This window comes from Onychomys torridus, chromosome 9 (assembly GCF_903995425.1).
Source record: "Onychomys torridus chromosome 9, mOncTor1.1, whole genome shotgun sequence".
Taxonomy (NCBI): domain Eukaryota; kingdom Metazoa; phylum Chordata; class Mammalia; order Rodentia; family Cricetidae; genus Onychomys; species Onychomys torridus.
The window spans coordinates 74,679,514-74,695,529 of NC_050451.1; the positions used below are offsets into that span (position 1 = coordinate 74,679,514).

At 39.8% G+C, this 16,016-nt stretch overlaps 1 protein-coding gene across 1 annotated transcript in view; it reads right to left on the reverse strand.

The window, feature by feature from the left end:
• Positions 1-1,322: 1,322 nt before the first annotated feature.
• Diaph3 (diaphanous related formin 3) overlaps positions 1,323-16,016 on the reverse strand; it is a 483,673-nt gene continuing 468,979 nt past the window's right edge. The window contains 1 exon segment of the mRNA XM_036199401.1: positions 1,323-2,435. Coding sequence (XP_036055294.1) covers positions 2,176-2,435 — 260 coding nt within the window. The 3' untranslated portion in view covers positions 1,323-2,175.

The following is a 16,016-nucleotide window of genomic DNA, read 5'->3' on the forward strand; positions in this document are numbered from 1 at the left end:
TTACCAGCGTGCCACTTGTCGCTGCTCAAGTATCCAGTACTCACCTGTACTTGTGTGCCCAGGTTATCTGCCTTAATTTCCCTGTCTGAAAAGTTCAAGTCTTGGCAAAATCACATCAAAGGAGATACAATCCCTTCATTGGAGTTTTTTCCTAATCAAAACAATTCTGCTTTGCTGCCATTCCTCATTTGCTTAACAAATCTGCTTAAATTCCCTTCCCTGACTGTTAAGATTTGTTTTCAAGAAAACAAGGCTATTTTTTAAATATCAATCAATCAATTAATTATTATGCATACAGTGTTCTGCCTGCATCCCTGCAGGCCAGAAGAGGGCACCAGATCTCATTACAGATGGTTGTGAACCATCATGTGGTTGCTGGGAATTGAACTCAGGACCTCTGGAAGAACAGCCAGTACTCTTAACCTCTGAGCCATCTCTCTAGTCACCCCCCCCAAAGTTAACCAGGGTGAATTGGCACTGTAGGGGTACATATGAAGGGAGCAGGCAAAAGCACCTTGGCCTGTGTATTGCCATTTTGACTTCAGACTCACCTCATTTTACCTATAGGGTGAAATAAAGTTCAATTTTTCAATAGTTGACCTCAGAGGCCAGGGTAGCACCATTATGGGCTTTTCCCAGCCCCAGCCTCAATTAGGCCTGGGTTTCAGTTTCTGTTTAGGTCTCAATTTCTGTTTCAGGTTTGGTTTCTGATAAGGCAGGTAAGGGAGATATCGCATACCAGGCATGATTCAGCACTTACAGCCCCAGCCAATCAGAAACATCTTAGTGTGGCTGCTGTTTGCTTGGCCAATCATTTTTAGGATGACTTAATCCTCTTCTGGTTGTCTATAAAAGGAGCTTGTGAGCTTCTTTGGGGATTGTCACCATTTTGTTGTGTGGCTGACCCCTGCATGCAGGAATTCTTCTCTTAAGAAATAAATGCTCTTGCTTTTGCATAAAAGAAAACAAAAAGAAAACAAGAATTGCAAGTGGCAGGCAGAATGCTCACTGTATTACCAAACGACCAAATTATTTCCAACATGCTATGGATAATGCTTCTTTGATGTCTATGAGCAGACCATGGTTCATAGTACTAATTAATTTTATTAACTTGGAGCTGAAAGGAGATGGCAATTTAAATAAGGACATCAAATGTAGGACACACCAAACTCGTTCCATATAGCTGCCTTTTACCTGAAAGTTAAAGAGCACTTACTCATTATAAATAATAAAGCACAAGAGATGCTAGACCAGAATCTGCTTCCATCACATCCACAGAATATGTACAAGAGAAGAAAGACATTTTTTTAGTGCAAGCAGCAAGTTTATTTTCTGTGATAAGGAATTAACATAGGAATGACGACAAATGAGGTACAATCTAAACATTTGCATATGGAAACTTTTCTTGAAACACTCAGATTATTGTTACAATTATTGATTGTCAATTTAAATAAATTGAAATCCTGAAATTGTTCAAAAATAAAAATGTATTTCTTGGGAAATTTCAGAATGGTAACTTTATTCCAGAGCCATAATTAGTGAGGGTAAAAGTATTCTCTTGGCTAAGACCAAGAGTTTGGTGCAATAATGTGATACTGCGTATATTCCAACTTTATATTTCTACTTTGCAAAAGGTACAGGCATTTTGCAAAGAAAGTGCATATATTCCTACTGTACCCTTTTTGGAAATGTGAATCAACACTGATGATAATGAGTACTGGTCACTGCAGTTGATAACACATTTATATGTTTTTGTTGCTATACTGAAAACATTTGGGATATACAGATAAGTATATAAGTCTTCACCTTAATGATCTTTCATTAATGTTGAAGTGGTAAATATTAAGACTTAGAAGGACGTCATTGTCTTAAAGACACACTATTGAATACATGGCTGCCTCCTTGCTCTCTAAAACAACTTATATAATTAAACCAGCAAATATAGAATGGATAAGTATCAGGACACACAAAAAAAGCATTAAAGTCCATTACAATCTTGAATAAGCCAAAACTTCAAGTACATAGAAAAGCGTTGCAATCATGTATTTAGCTTTATTTCTCTACTATATATCATAATTTAAAACTATATAAAGTCACATAAAAGCAACTTTTCAAGTGTTACAGCTGAAAGCATGGCTTTGTGCTTGGCTTAATCATTTTTTTAACCAGTTTAATTTATAAAGCTCGTAATCTTGCCAGCAGGGCTTCAACTTCAGGGACGGATTCGCTTTTAGAAATAGAGCCAGGAAGTTCCATGTCCTTTTTTCTGTTGCTTTCTGTATTACAGGCTTCCTTCTCAACTGCCTTGATCCTCCCTGTAGACTTATGAGTGTCTAGATTATAATTAAGCTCCTTGGCGACTGGAGTCCTGGTGGAGTTGCCATTGATACTGTGGTGTGGACGTGACCCTTCTGTCAACTGCACTTTCTGGTTTTCTACAGTAAGGAAAAAAAGAAACATGAAACTTGTCAGTGTGGAAAGCAAGGTCCAGGTATGTTATAAAACACAGATTTAATTATTCTCAATAAATAAATCCCCTTGGAGAGACTAAAAGTAGTCAGAAGAAAGGCAGATGGAAAGTTAACATGTATAGGTTAAGAATCAATTAAATTATAAAAGACAAATGCATATTTTCTTCTTTTATGCTGAAATACCTGTGAGCAGGACATTATCAGAGTTTTGTCTTATGCTTCATTCAGGATTTGGGTCAAACACAAATGTAATGGAGAAGCCTCCTCTAACCACTTCAGATGGGCCTTATCTTGATCCTCCCCATCCCTGTGCTCCTTCCCCCCATCTTCTCCCTCACAGCATCACGGCAAGCACATGTACCATATGTCTGCTTACTTGTCCACTGGGTGTCTTTTCACTTGAATGTATGGTCCACAGACAAGGAACTTTATTTTAAACTGTGTCGTTTCAGTATCTATAATAGCCCTGGGTAAACTAAGTGTTCAATAAACACACCAGGTAAATAAACAGTCTGCATAGATTATGACCCAACAGAAGAGGAAGAATTAGACTAAGATTTTCCTTTTGAACAAAAGTAAAGAAGAATTTGAAAAGTTAAAAAAATCCCTTAAAAGAAATAATAAAGTTGTCAGGCAAAGTGTATTTTCTAGCAAACCACAATTACATAATTTTGTCATAACAAAACTGAGTTTACATCTACTTATATACACATGTACCCATACATACATACTGGCAAGTGGTTACGATCTTGATTCCGTAATAGGCAGTGATTAAATGGTGCTGGCTGATTAATTTTCTCAAAGAGACCTAAAATTTCATCTAATTAACTGACTCTCACACTGTACAACCTTATGAGCGACTCTCTCATACTTTTAAAAAGCAGGTAGCCTCAATATCCATGTAACCTTGAACAGGGTTTGAAAATGGCTCCAACAAACTTGACATGACATTTAAAGTTTTTTGGTTATTCGCTGAGAGATGTTCCATTATCCCAATAGTAATGACTTTGGAGCACAAGCAGTCACTCATGACAGTGTGTTTTATGTGAGTGCTGAAAATTCCAACCGAAAACAGCTTGTACATTAAAAGGTGGCTGCTGAAGATATTTACTGCTCTGTCATTTCCTGACCAGGGGCTTCCAGTGATGGATGAGGATTTTACACAGTTTCTTGGACAATCTCTACAAATTTTAGAAGCATGATCAGCTTTTAGCTGTTGGAAGAAAATAAATACACTTTTCTTATCACTTTCTCTATCAGGTGGGCAATTGTTACTCAAAAATCAAAATCTAGTAGAGCAGTGATTTTTTTTTTTTTTTCTGAGAGGAGTTTATGTGCTGCAGCTCATAGTGCACACTCCGTGCCTGCAGCAAAGAACACACGGGCCTGGTGGTTCTGCAGTTCCCATGGCCACATAAATTAATTTTATCTTGTATCCACCATCTTCCCCCAAAAGCTGAGTGGAAAGCACATTTGTAGCTAAGTGCTGCTTTTCAGTCAGTGTACTGCTCATTCCCATATCTTTCTATCATCCCTGGTCATTTGATGTCTTCTTGTATACTACTCCATCATGAGACTTCCAACAAACAAGGTTAAGTTGTTACTGGGCAATGCTAGTTAAAATCTTGGATTGAGATTACATTGGCAAGAATCTGGATCTGGAATATAAGAAAACAATACACAAAGTTTTACAGCTTCTATAGCCATCCTCAGTCAAGGCGAGTCTGGGTGGCTGCTACCTGGTGATACTCACTGTTTAGCAAGAGAAACTCTTGCTGTGATGCGACACCATGACCAAGGCAAGGTGGGGAGGAGAGGCTTTATTTGGCTCACACTTCTACAGCACTGCTCATCACTGAAGGAATCTAGGACAGGAACTCAAACTGGACAGGAAACTGGAGGCAGGAGCTGACACCAACACTGTGGTGTGGCACTGCTTACTGGTTGCTCCTCACGGCTTGCTTAGTCTGCTTTCTTATAGAACTCAGGACCACCAGCAGGAGGATGGCATTATCCACTATGGGCTAGGCCCTCCTCTATCCATCATTAATCAAGATGTCCTCCAGCTAGATCTTACGGAGACATTTTCTCAATTGAGGTTCCTTCTTTTCAGATGACTCTAGCCTGTGTCAGGTTGACATAAAACTAGCTAGCATGCTTATCCTACCCCCTTTTTTCAAAACCTACACAAGGAGCAGTTCCTCTGTCACCAGAATTTAGGGTTCAAGTGGAAGCTCTGACCTGACTTTCTAGGGCTTAGCAGAGAGGGCTGAAATACTACTTTACGAACATCCTAGATTTATTAAGCAGCACATTAATTTACAAAAAATTGTTGCACCTTAAATATCACCACCATGTTACAGACTGAGGAGTAAAAGCAAAAAGTTTGGTCATGTGCTTAGATTATTTACTAAGTAAGTCTGTGGCAGAAGCCAGACACTGTATCAGGAAACACTGGAGCTGTCTGAGACAAAGCTGAACACCTTTTTTTGCCACAGAAAAGTGCTAAGTAATTCAAAGCTGAGTTTCCTAATAATGGTGTCCTGAATCCTCACAATGGATTCATAAACTAGAGAGAGACAGACAGAAACTGCCTTCTCAGAGTATGGTCAAGGTCACGACGTCATCCCTTTCTGTACTGGTCTCAATTAAATTAATGACTATGAATTTGAAACATGACCTCAATCCATTGCAGTATCTGAATCCATTCATCCTTCCATTTCCCTGGACAACCATTTCACACCCCTTCTTCTTTCTTAAAACCTCCAGCATTTCTGTCCACTCTCATTTGGCTCCTTCATACAAATAAAACATAACAAAACTTCCACCAGAAGCTCCCCTGACATCAAGTATCTACTTGTACCTTCCTTCCTGTTAGGATGGACCAACACCCTTCCCTGCTGAGAACAGCCTGGAAGGCCTTACTCCTGCTGTGGTATCAACAACCATCCCTTAGGCAGCTACACTGGCCCTATTGAACTGTCAAGGTTTAGTCCTCCCTGGGATCATTCCTGTTCTGGCTACTTTTACGTCAACATGACACAAGTGAGTCATTAGAAAGGAAGAGAAGGATCTTATGCTTCCATAAGATCCAGTTGTAGAGCATTTTTTAAAAAATTAATGATGCCTCAGCCCATTGTGTTTGGTGCCATGCCTGGGCTGGTGATCCTGGGTTCTAAAAGAGAACAGACTAAGCAAGCCAGTAAGCAGCACTCCTGCATGGCCTCTGCATTAGCTCTCGCCTCCAGTTTCCAGCCCAGTTTGAGTTCCTGCCTTGGCTTCCTTCAGTGACAGACTACAATGTGGAAGTGTGAGCCAAATAAACCTCCCCAACTTGTTATTTGGTCCAAGGTGTTTCACTGCAGCAACAGAAACACTAAGACAATTCCCCTCAGCATGCAAGTTTGTTGTGCTAACTCCAAACTGGAGAAAGAAATTTCCATTTGTTTTCACTTCTGCCCCAGCTACACTCACAGTGCTTGGTTCCTTTTAGAAAAAGAAAATCCTTTGAAGGAACCAGGTTCTTGTCTCCGTTCTTCCCATCCACTTTCCTCTTGAGCTCACACTCATGCTTTTGACATTTTATTCTTCTCAAACAGTTCCTGTGGAAGTCACCAGTGGACTGTGTGTCGAGAAAAAAGGAGGACAACAGCTTTCTAGGCTCTCTGCCCACCAGACTGTCGAAGTGTCCAGCATATCCCTGGGGTATTTCTTTTATTGCTTTGGTGTTTGAACTTCTCTGGAGACTTAGGTCAATAACAACTGGGCCAATGCAAGCAAGAACATTTAGATCCTTTTGAGAAGCTCAAAATGGCCATGGGTTTGCCATTTGGGATAAGATGATAAGAGAATAGTATGGTACTTGACGCCTCTGTGGTTTCAGAAATAAACACTTTCATTGGAATCAATGGATAAGATGGTATGAAAAGGAAGATGCCTGTTTACAGACCACTAGAAAATACAAAAGTGCACAGAGCACCTGAAGAGGAAGAGACTGTAGTCTGTTAGCCGTTCCTCGATAACTTTCCACTTTCAGGACCCACATTCCCCTCTCTGCACCCTAATGCCCCCACCCTGGTTATTACTTTCCATTTGCATGACATTTTTAAATAGTTGACTTTCAAACAACACAGGGGAGGCAACACTGTAAGTTAGAGCACATAGATTTGCAGAGGCATAAATAAAGCACAATTGATGTAGGGGGCCTCCGTGCTTCACATGTGCAGTTAGATGACTATGGAAACAATATGGCGTACTTGGACATACAGACTCAATGAAAGGTGAGGCTGGTGCTGCAATAAAAACAGAAGCATTCTATTTATCCTCCACAGAAATCTTTGCCAACATGCATTTTATACTGGATACTGAATTACTAAGGCAAAAGAAGTTTGCTGCTTCATTTTCTAAAGGGAGTACTTTTGTACAATTTTATGAATCAAATCCTGGGCTTTCCTTTTTTTTTTCATTAAGACATTACAATTGATGTCTGTGGACATATGTCCAGGACCCCTGCCAATACTCAGGGCCACTGGTAATGGCAGCACAGATAGGCAAAGAGCCAGCTACTATTCTTAGTATCAAACTCCTAAGGGATCCAGTCCACATATCATGTATTTGTGTATCCCTGGAAATAAGCAGGGTAAGAATGCATAGTATTTTGCTGTAAAATATGAAGACTCACTAATTTCAATTTAATTCCCCATATGATTCTTACTAGAAGTGAATCAGGGAGCCCACCATAGTTTCACTTTCCTCTGTGAATTCAAAGTTGGACTGTTGGAAAGCTGAATCGACCTGAAATGCAGAGGGCCCACTGTACATAAATGTAAGAATCAAGACTGTCAACAATACCCAATGTTGGGTTTCATATGGTGTTTGCAGAATACAGATTTAAATGATAACAATATTCGAAAACCTCCAACATCCTGCACTAACATTTCCATTGCTTCCCCAGAAACACAAAGACATAGTAATGCAGCAGACATTTCTAAAAGGTCTTATTAAATAAAAGCAAACCTGAAACCAGGTATTGGGTAAATGCTGAAAGATCAGAGAAGCAGAACCAGCCACAGCCAACCTTACCTCGCCAATTCCTCAGTTGATCTTGTATCCTCAAACTGGAAGCCTCTGTGTCCTCATCTGAATGGATCTCAGCTGAACTGCTGCTAAAAGCCTAAAAGCTTAACAAACTTAGTTCCTGGTCCTCACGCCTTATATACCTTTCTGCTTCCTGCCATCACTTCCTGAGATTAAAGGTTTGTGTCACCATGCCTGGTGGTTTCCACTGTGGCCTTGAACTCACAGAGATCCGAATAGATCTCTGCCTCCCAAGTGATAGGAATAAAGGTGTGTGTCCCACCATTTTCTGGCCTCTATGTCTATCTAGTGGCTGTTCTGTTCTCTGACCCCAGATAAGTTTATTAGGGTGCACAATATATTGGGGGACACAATATCACCACATAGGAATCTAGGAAAGATGCTGGCCACACACACACACACACACACACACACACACACACACACACACACACACAATTTGGCATCTAAATGAGGAAGTATTTCAGCCAACATACTGATGGAAGACCATAGGGGGAACACTCCCCATTGCAGTAAATACCAGTTATGGTTCAGAGAGGCTCCTCCCTCTAAAGCAGTATCCATCCTCCATCTCTCAGTGGTTCTAATGGGCACTGGCTTCTTTGGATTGCCAGCTCTCTGGTGAAAAATGAAATTGAGTTTCTACCTTCTGTGGCCGATGGCAAGCCTTTGGCAGTTTTGACCAGAGAAGGAATGCAAAATGCTGGGGTCCCAACGTGACTTCAGTGACTTCCAACCTTCTGGAAATTTGGTGTCTTTTTACAGTTCTTTACCTTTGCTCTTGACTATTACTTTGACCTACTAAGTAGCTATGTTGTTTCACCTCAACGGCAGCTTTATTAGGGGACAAGGAGTGAATAAACCATAAATACCATTTTTAAGGCACCACTGGGTATGCACAACTGTAAAGTATGTGACAAATATATGTTTTTAATCTATGCAATAACTAAAGTTAGTGCTGGCCGCCAGTAGTCCATATCTCCTGGGGGTTTCTTTACTGTTGATATACTGATACTATGAACAGTAGTCTCCTCTTAGTTTCATTTTGTTCTTTGACTCTCTCTCTCTTTCTCTTTCTCTCTTTCTCTCTCTCTCTCTCTCTCTCTCTCTCTCTTTCACACACACACACACACACACACACAAACACATACACATATGTATATTTATAAGTATATAGAATATACATAGAAAACACACACACAATGATAGATGTGTAAAAAGTTATTTCATATCACTAAAATCTTCAGAAGTACCAAGTAAGTCATCAGAAATCAATTGTGTAAAAGCATAAACAGCTTAGCAGAGTCCACTCCCCATTCAAACAATAAAGAAATCTCTGGATCCTAAGCTAGTAAGGTGTTTGTCAAAGCTCACATACACAGTCAGCCTTGCTCTCTCACCATCTGGTAAATAAAAGTGCAAAGACAGCACAGTTGCCTTGTCGGTCTCAGTGATGGGCAGGTAGGAAGTGAGCTGATGGTGGAAGGAATCTTCTAAGGGCCCAGGGTCAGTATAGGAAGCCCAGTCCCTCTCCCTTAAAGATAGTGGCAAGGGCAAGCCCCCATCCTGCTGCTTCCCTTGCTGAGAGGCCATGGGTTGGGATCCCTTTCCATATCTGCTTGCCTACTGCTCAGATCTTAGTAATCCTATTTTGGTTTTCATCCTACTTTACGAAACTATTCCCTAAGAGTATCCAAGGCCTCAGGCTCCTGACACTCAACTGAACTGTCTCTTGCCTCATTTTCCCTCTATACACGTGACACTGTGGAACAGGTGTAATAATGGCTTTGCCTGGTTTTTGTTCCAGTTCCTGGGAGGTGGCCGAATTTCAGCCTTGGGAATTGTTACCTATGGTAAGACTCTCAGACCTACAGGGTTGACAAAACAGTTGGTAAGTTATGTTAATTAGGTGATTCATGGTGAGGCCTAAGACAGTTTGTAGTCATGAATGATGCAGGATGGGGTTAGTCAGGCCAACCCATGGGACTGGGAGGATAAGGCTTGAGGTGAGCGATACTAGCCTATTCTCTAAGGATGGCAAGGGCCATTTCAATTCAGTTTTATGGTCAATGATTGAACCAGTTACATGTAAATAATGAAGCCATAATTTAAACTAAGGGCACCTAACTTCAGTTGAGTTTTCTTGTTTGACGATATATTTGTCTTTCCCTTCATGGGAAATCTGGTTTGTCTTGGATGCCCAAATCTGTAAATGCTCGTCTCTTATGTAAAATGCTATAGTATTTCCTATAATCTATACACATCCTTCCATGTGTTTTAAATCTTCTCTAATTACTTGTAATGGAGATGTATATATATATTATATATATGTATATATATATATGTATATATATATTTCACCATTCTTGTGTGTGTGTGTGTGTGTGTGTGTGTGTGTGTGTGTGTGTGTTATGTGGTTGAGGAAGTATGGAAATTATTCCCTCTGAAGAGTAAGCATGTGGTAATAGAGTCCATGTAGAGGTCAGAGGACAGCTTTGGGATTGGAGTCGCTCCTTTTGTGTGTTCTAGGGCTCAAACTCAGGGCCATGGGCTTGAGCAGCAGTTTACCTGCTGTGTCATCTCATGGACCCTGTATATTTGAGTCTTATAAAACCCCTGTGACAGAGGTGATATATTTATGTGCTGACCCTAGTTTACACTTGAAGAGGGGGAAACAGAAACCGCCCTCTGGCAGGGCTAGAGAAGAACTCAAACCATGGCACTCCTGGTTAAAATAGTCTACCGTAATAACGCCTCTTTATGCACTGACTGAGACATCCTCTTGTTCTGACTCCTGCATGCTGGGATAACAGGTGTGCACCACTGTGTGTGGCATTCTGTTTTATTTGTTCTCAGGTCTTCTTTGGCCATTTCTTCCACCTTCTCCAGTGAACTCTTTTAAGCAACCAATTTTCTGTGTTCGTTTCTCACAGTTAGGTCATTGGGCTGCTTCTCTGCCCCACCTGCTTTCTCTCATCCAAGGCTCCAGCTCAATCATTTCTTTTCAGAAGATTATGGGTTTTGATTTTCATCCCTGACAACAGAGCTTCAATTCTGTCCACTATGGCACCTCTATACATTTCAACACAAGCACTCTAACACAGTTTCAAGGTTGAGTATACATACTCAAATCAAACTCTCACATGCAAAGCATCCTCCTCTTCCTTTTAGTTTAGGGAGCCCAACTATTGTCTTTGTTTATTAGTCCTACTGTTTACAGCTCTCCAGGGCCACCATGTTTGTGATCATTGATATGTGGCTTGGTGGGCACTATGTATTCCTAAAACTGCCTGTCAGGGAGTAGACAGTTAACAATTCGATCAGTTGCCATTGGGTTTTATGAGCAAAAGTTCTGAGAAATGGCAGGATGAGGTTAGACAGTATAATTATTTTAAAAAAAAGTATATATTTGAAAAATCCTTTAGATTTTTAGTGTGTGTGTGTGTGTGTGTGTGTGTGTGTGTGTGCGCGCGCACACACGCGCGCGTCTTAGCCCTCAATGATATGCATCAACACCTCCATGCTATAAAAAAAGAAAATGAGGTTTAGCGAAGCTCGCGTGCTGCCAAGCCCATACAGTCTTTGCCTTTTGTTTCTGGAGAATTCCATCTAAACCTTAGGGTCCCATGTTTTTGTAGATCATAGCAAATACACACTTAGAACTGGAAGAACACTTACTAAGCTAAAGGGTGTCAGAGAGGCCGAGCTTTTGTGGAAATCACTTGGGGGCTACAATGGAAAATGGCCAGTTAAATAAATACTTAGGAAGCTATTTTTATGAAGTCATTTATAAGTAGTATCTGAGAATATACTTTTAAGTAGTTCCCTTTGTTTATATTTTACATACTTTCTAATTCCACATCAGATATTTCAAACGCACAGATGTTTGTTCTGAATGGGTAACTTGGGTGTTTTTATTCCATTTCATTTTGATTTATAGAATCATGTAATGCAGAATTGTATAATCTTTGGATTGGAAAGACCTTAGTTACTTGGCAGAACCATCTATCCAATGTTTAAATTCCATTTGCTCAGCATTGAAAATAGTTTGCTTTAGATTGAAGACCTCCAGTCAGATCCTGAAAATCTCATAATCATAAGGCAATATATTTCCCTTTGGGCAGCTCTAAAAAGATCACATATTTCTTTATTCAGTATTGGTTCCCATGAAATTTTGGTCACTGGCTCCACTGACTCCCTTCCCATCAAAACAATTAGGGTTCTACTAAATAAAGGCAATACCTTTTCCACCTACCAGTCTGCCAAGTGTCTGAAAACAAACAAAAAACCCTCCCCAAACAAATATCTCTTATTTAAGCCAAACAGCTATAGTTTCTTCATCTGCACCTTGTAGTGACCATAAGTTGGAATTATGAATAAGAGAATTAATTAGTTAACTCCATGGAGTTTAGTTCTCTATGCTAGTTGGTAATTCTTTGATATATTTATGACCCTGCTATTTCTGCTATGAACATGTTGAATTGTACCTACTTAACAGTTCAAAATTCTGAAAAAAAAAATCAACTAGGAGGTTCTATACCATAAAACAATACATGTTCACAGAAACCTGATTTCAACCAGTAGGCTCAGTAAATTGAGGTTCATTGTCAGTATTGTCCTTAACGAAGGAGGATGTACTTAGAAAATGGGATTTTAATTGAGAACTGAATCCCAAGATACATTTGTGTTCATATAAAAATTTTATGGATGAGTATACATGAACAAGCTACTTTACTCTTCTCAGCCAATCACTATACATATTGTATTATCTATATCCTAACAGAGCAGTATGTTCAAGTAGTAAGAAAATATTTAATACCTTACTGTGAGATAACTTGTTTGAATGTGAACTCCACAAAGGTGGGTATCTCCTCTGTCCAATTCACTGCTCAAATTCACACTCCCTTAGCACATCTCAGCACAGGTGCTTTGTACATTATTTATTGAGTTATGGAAATTAGCAGGGCATAATTTTATTACCTTGCCTTACTTAATAGTTGATATTAATCTACTCCAGAGAAAATAATTTGGGAAAATCATGGTTGGAGCTTTACTATAAGAAAGCCGATCACTGTCAAGAGCAGCGGTTCTCAGTCTTCTGCTGCAACCCTTTAACAGCCCCTCATGTTGGGGTGACCCCGCCACAAACGTACTTTCATTGCTACTTCATAACGACAGCTCTGCTAGTGCTATGAGTTGTTTTTATGTCTGTTTTCTGATGGTCTTAGGGGACCCCTGTGAAAGGGTCATTCTAATCCAAAGGGTTGAGAACCACGGGTTGAGAACCGCTGGCGTATAGCCATACCACCTGAAAGCATCTGATCTTGGAGGATAAGCAGGACTGTGCCTGGTTAGCATTTGGGTGGGAAAATGCTAATAATCATTACTGTTGTAAAATTAGTAACAATAACAAAAGCAAATTTTAAACTATAAAGTTCAAATTACAATAAACCATATACCAAACGAAACCAATACTGTTCATTTATCTAAGCTTAGTAAAAATAGTTCTATAACTAATATGTCCTTGTATAGAACTGGGGGTGAAAGAAAAAGTCACCGAAACCAAGACTTTTAGGTCATTTCTGCATTGACTAGTAAAGTTAGCTTTGTTATATATTCATAGCTTTTATACTGATCATAGGACATTATCAAATAGAAATGTGTTATACAAACTTCATATAGAAATAAATTGCAAGCTGGGTGGTAGTGGTGCAAGCCTTTAATTCCAGCACTTGGGAGGCAGAGGCAGGCAGATCTCTGTGAGTTTGAGGCCAGCCTGGGCTACAGAGTGAGTTCCAGGAAAGGTGCAAAGCTACACTGAGAAACAGTGTTTCAAAAAAACAAAAGGAAAAAAAAAAGAAAAAAAAGTTTTTTTTAAAAAGGAAATAAATTGCAGATATCAATATATTCTTAATATTGAGAAGAAAATTTTTTCCAATACACAATTTTTGTGGACATCAATATTATTGTAGGGTGCAATTTTATGAAAATATCTTGTATTCAAAGACACTAAACTTTTGCTGGACCACACAGCCAAGTTAATAATACACCTTGAGATCACTTAAGACTTAACAGCAATCCTACTGTATACTCAGCCTTTTAAAGTTGAGCCTTCCTATAAGAGAACAGTGTAACAACCAGCCTTACTGTGCTTTGAATTTCCCATGCAATTTGTTTTTACAACCTAAGGTAAAGTGTAGCTTTGGTCTTAAATTACACTGTCTCCCATGCCACTAACCGGGAGTAATCTAAGTATGCTGTGGTAATCATTTGCTGTAGATATCCAACACGTTGAAAAAAAGGCTTATACAATAAAATAGCTACCACAAATGTTGCAAAAATCATGTGGATATATGTAAGGTGAACCTTAAAAGGTCTCATTAACAAAAAACCTGGAGCCAGATATTAGAGTGAATTCTGAAAGATCAGAGAAGCAGAACAAGTCACAGCCAACCCTACCTCGACAACAACTCCTCATCCGATCCTGTTTCCAGAATCCTCAGACTGAAAGCTTCTGAGTCCTCACCCGAATGGATCTCAGTTGAACTGTTGCTAAAAGCCTAAAAGCTTAAAAGCCTCTAGTTCCTGGTCCTCACACCTTACACACCTTTCTGCTTCCTACCAACACTTCCTGGAGTTAAAAGCATGTGTCACCATGCCTGGCTCTGTTCCCAGTGTGGCCTTGAACTCACAGAGATCCAGATGGATCTCTGCCTCTCAAGAGATAGGATTAAAGGCATGTGTGCCACCACTGTCTGGCCTCTATGTCTAATCTAGTGGCTGTTCTGTTCTCTGACCCTAGATAAGTTTTATTAGGGTGTAGACGTAACCGTCTTATTAAATAAGAAACACAGATCCAATTGCAGAGTTAAAAGCCACGAGGTCAGAGCAAGAGCTGAAAACCTTACCCTTCATTGCTTCTGCTGTCTTTCTTCTCTGCAAGAGCTACTTCTGTGTGTTTTTTCTTTTTATATACTTTCTGTTCTGCTTTCTCATTGGTTGTAAACCCAGCCACATGACCTCCTCATCACTGCCTGTCTGTACAGACCTCCAGGTCCTCTATGGTTGGTATTGAGATTAAAGGCGTGTGTTGCCATGTTGGCTGTATCCTTGAACACACAGAGATCTGCCTAGCTCTGCCTCCCAAGTGCTGGGATTAAAGGCATGCACTACCACCACTGTCCAGCTTCTGCTATGGCTTGCTCTGACCCCAAGGCAACTTTATTAATATACAAATAAAATCACATTTTACAAATATAGAATCACCACATTAGGGTACATAATATATTGAGGCACACAAAATATCATCACAGATGTAAGTTGATGGTGTCTGTAGTTTTTGTTCACTATTCTGGGTCAGTTGGGATCAGGAAAACAACTTCTTTCACTGAAAAAAACTGTTACAAATCTCTGTAATATATCTTTCATTCCATTCCCATATAATGCTTTCTGTGTTGTTCAATAAACAGAGCAAATCTCTTTATGTAGGGACAGACAGTCACATACACAAGACAGTCACATACACCAGACAGTCACATACACTAGACAGTCACATACACCAGACAGTCACATACACCAGACAGTCACATACATCAGACAGTCACATACAATCAGGCAGTCACATACACCAGACAGTCACATACACCAGACAGTCACATACACCAGACAGTCACATACACCAGACAGGTCACAGATAGGTCAGTAACCTCTAACTACAGGCTGATGGGAGACACGGTGAGAAAAGTGGAGCATTCAAATTAAAATGTGGGTCAAATTAATTCCAGAGGAGGTGCTTCGTTTTTACTCCTTAAGGTGATGCCAGTGCATTTCAATGTCTCTGAAGTCATTTTTACTGTTATTATCTATACCATACATTCCAAAAGGTGAAGGAAAGCAGCGCTGCAGTATGCAGCACTTCACTGTGATCTTGTCTTGTGTGCAGATGAACAGTTAGTTACACATGCTTGGAAACTTGGATTTTGTGACTGGGAAGATAGACAAAAGCCAGAAACTCAAATCATGCTCACAAAACTTGAATTCTAATATTGCCACAGCCCATGATGTGACATTTTCATCTAGCCTCCTAAGCACAAGGAGACCAGGTTGCCATTTAGGGATTTTTGTTTTACGTCATAGTTGTGCATACCACAGAAGCCAGAAGAATCTAATTACTAAACACAATTCTCCTCCTTTGCAAATGAAGTTGGTTTTTCTTGCTTGAAATTCTATTTGTCAGAGCAGAACCTATGCCATGGTAAGGGTAAGTTGCTGTTGGTAAAAGCTGATAGACTGGCTTGTTTTGATTTGCCCCCCCCCCCCCCATGGCTTAGTGGTGTTATCTTTTTCTGGATCAATGTTACCAAGTTTGATTATAAAATCTGGTACTGTTTCTAAGAGTTCAGACTCATATACTTGAATAAAAGAAAGGGATGGAACAGAATCTAACTT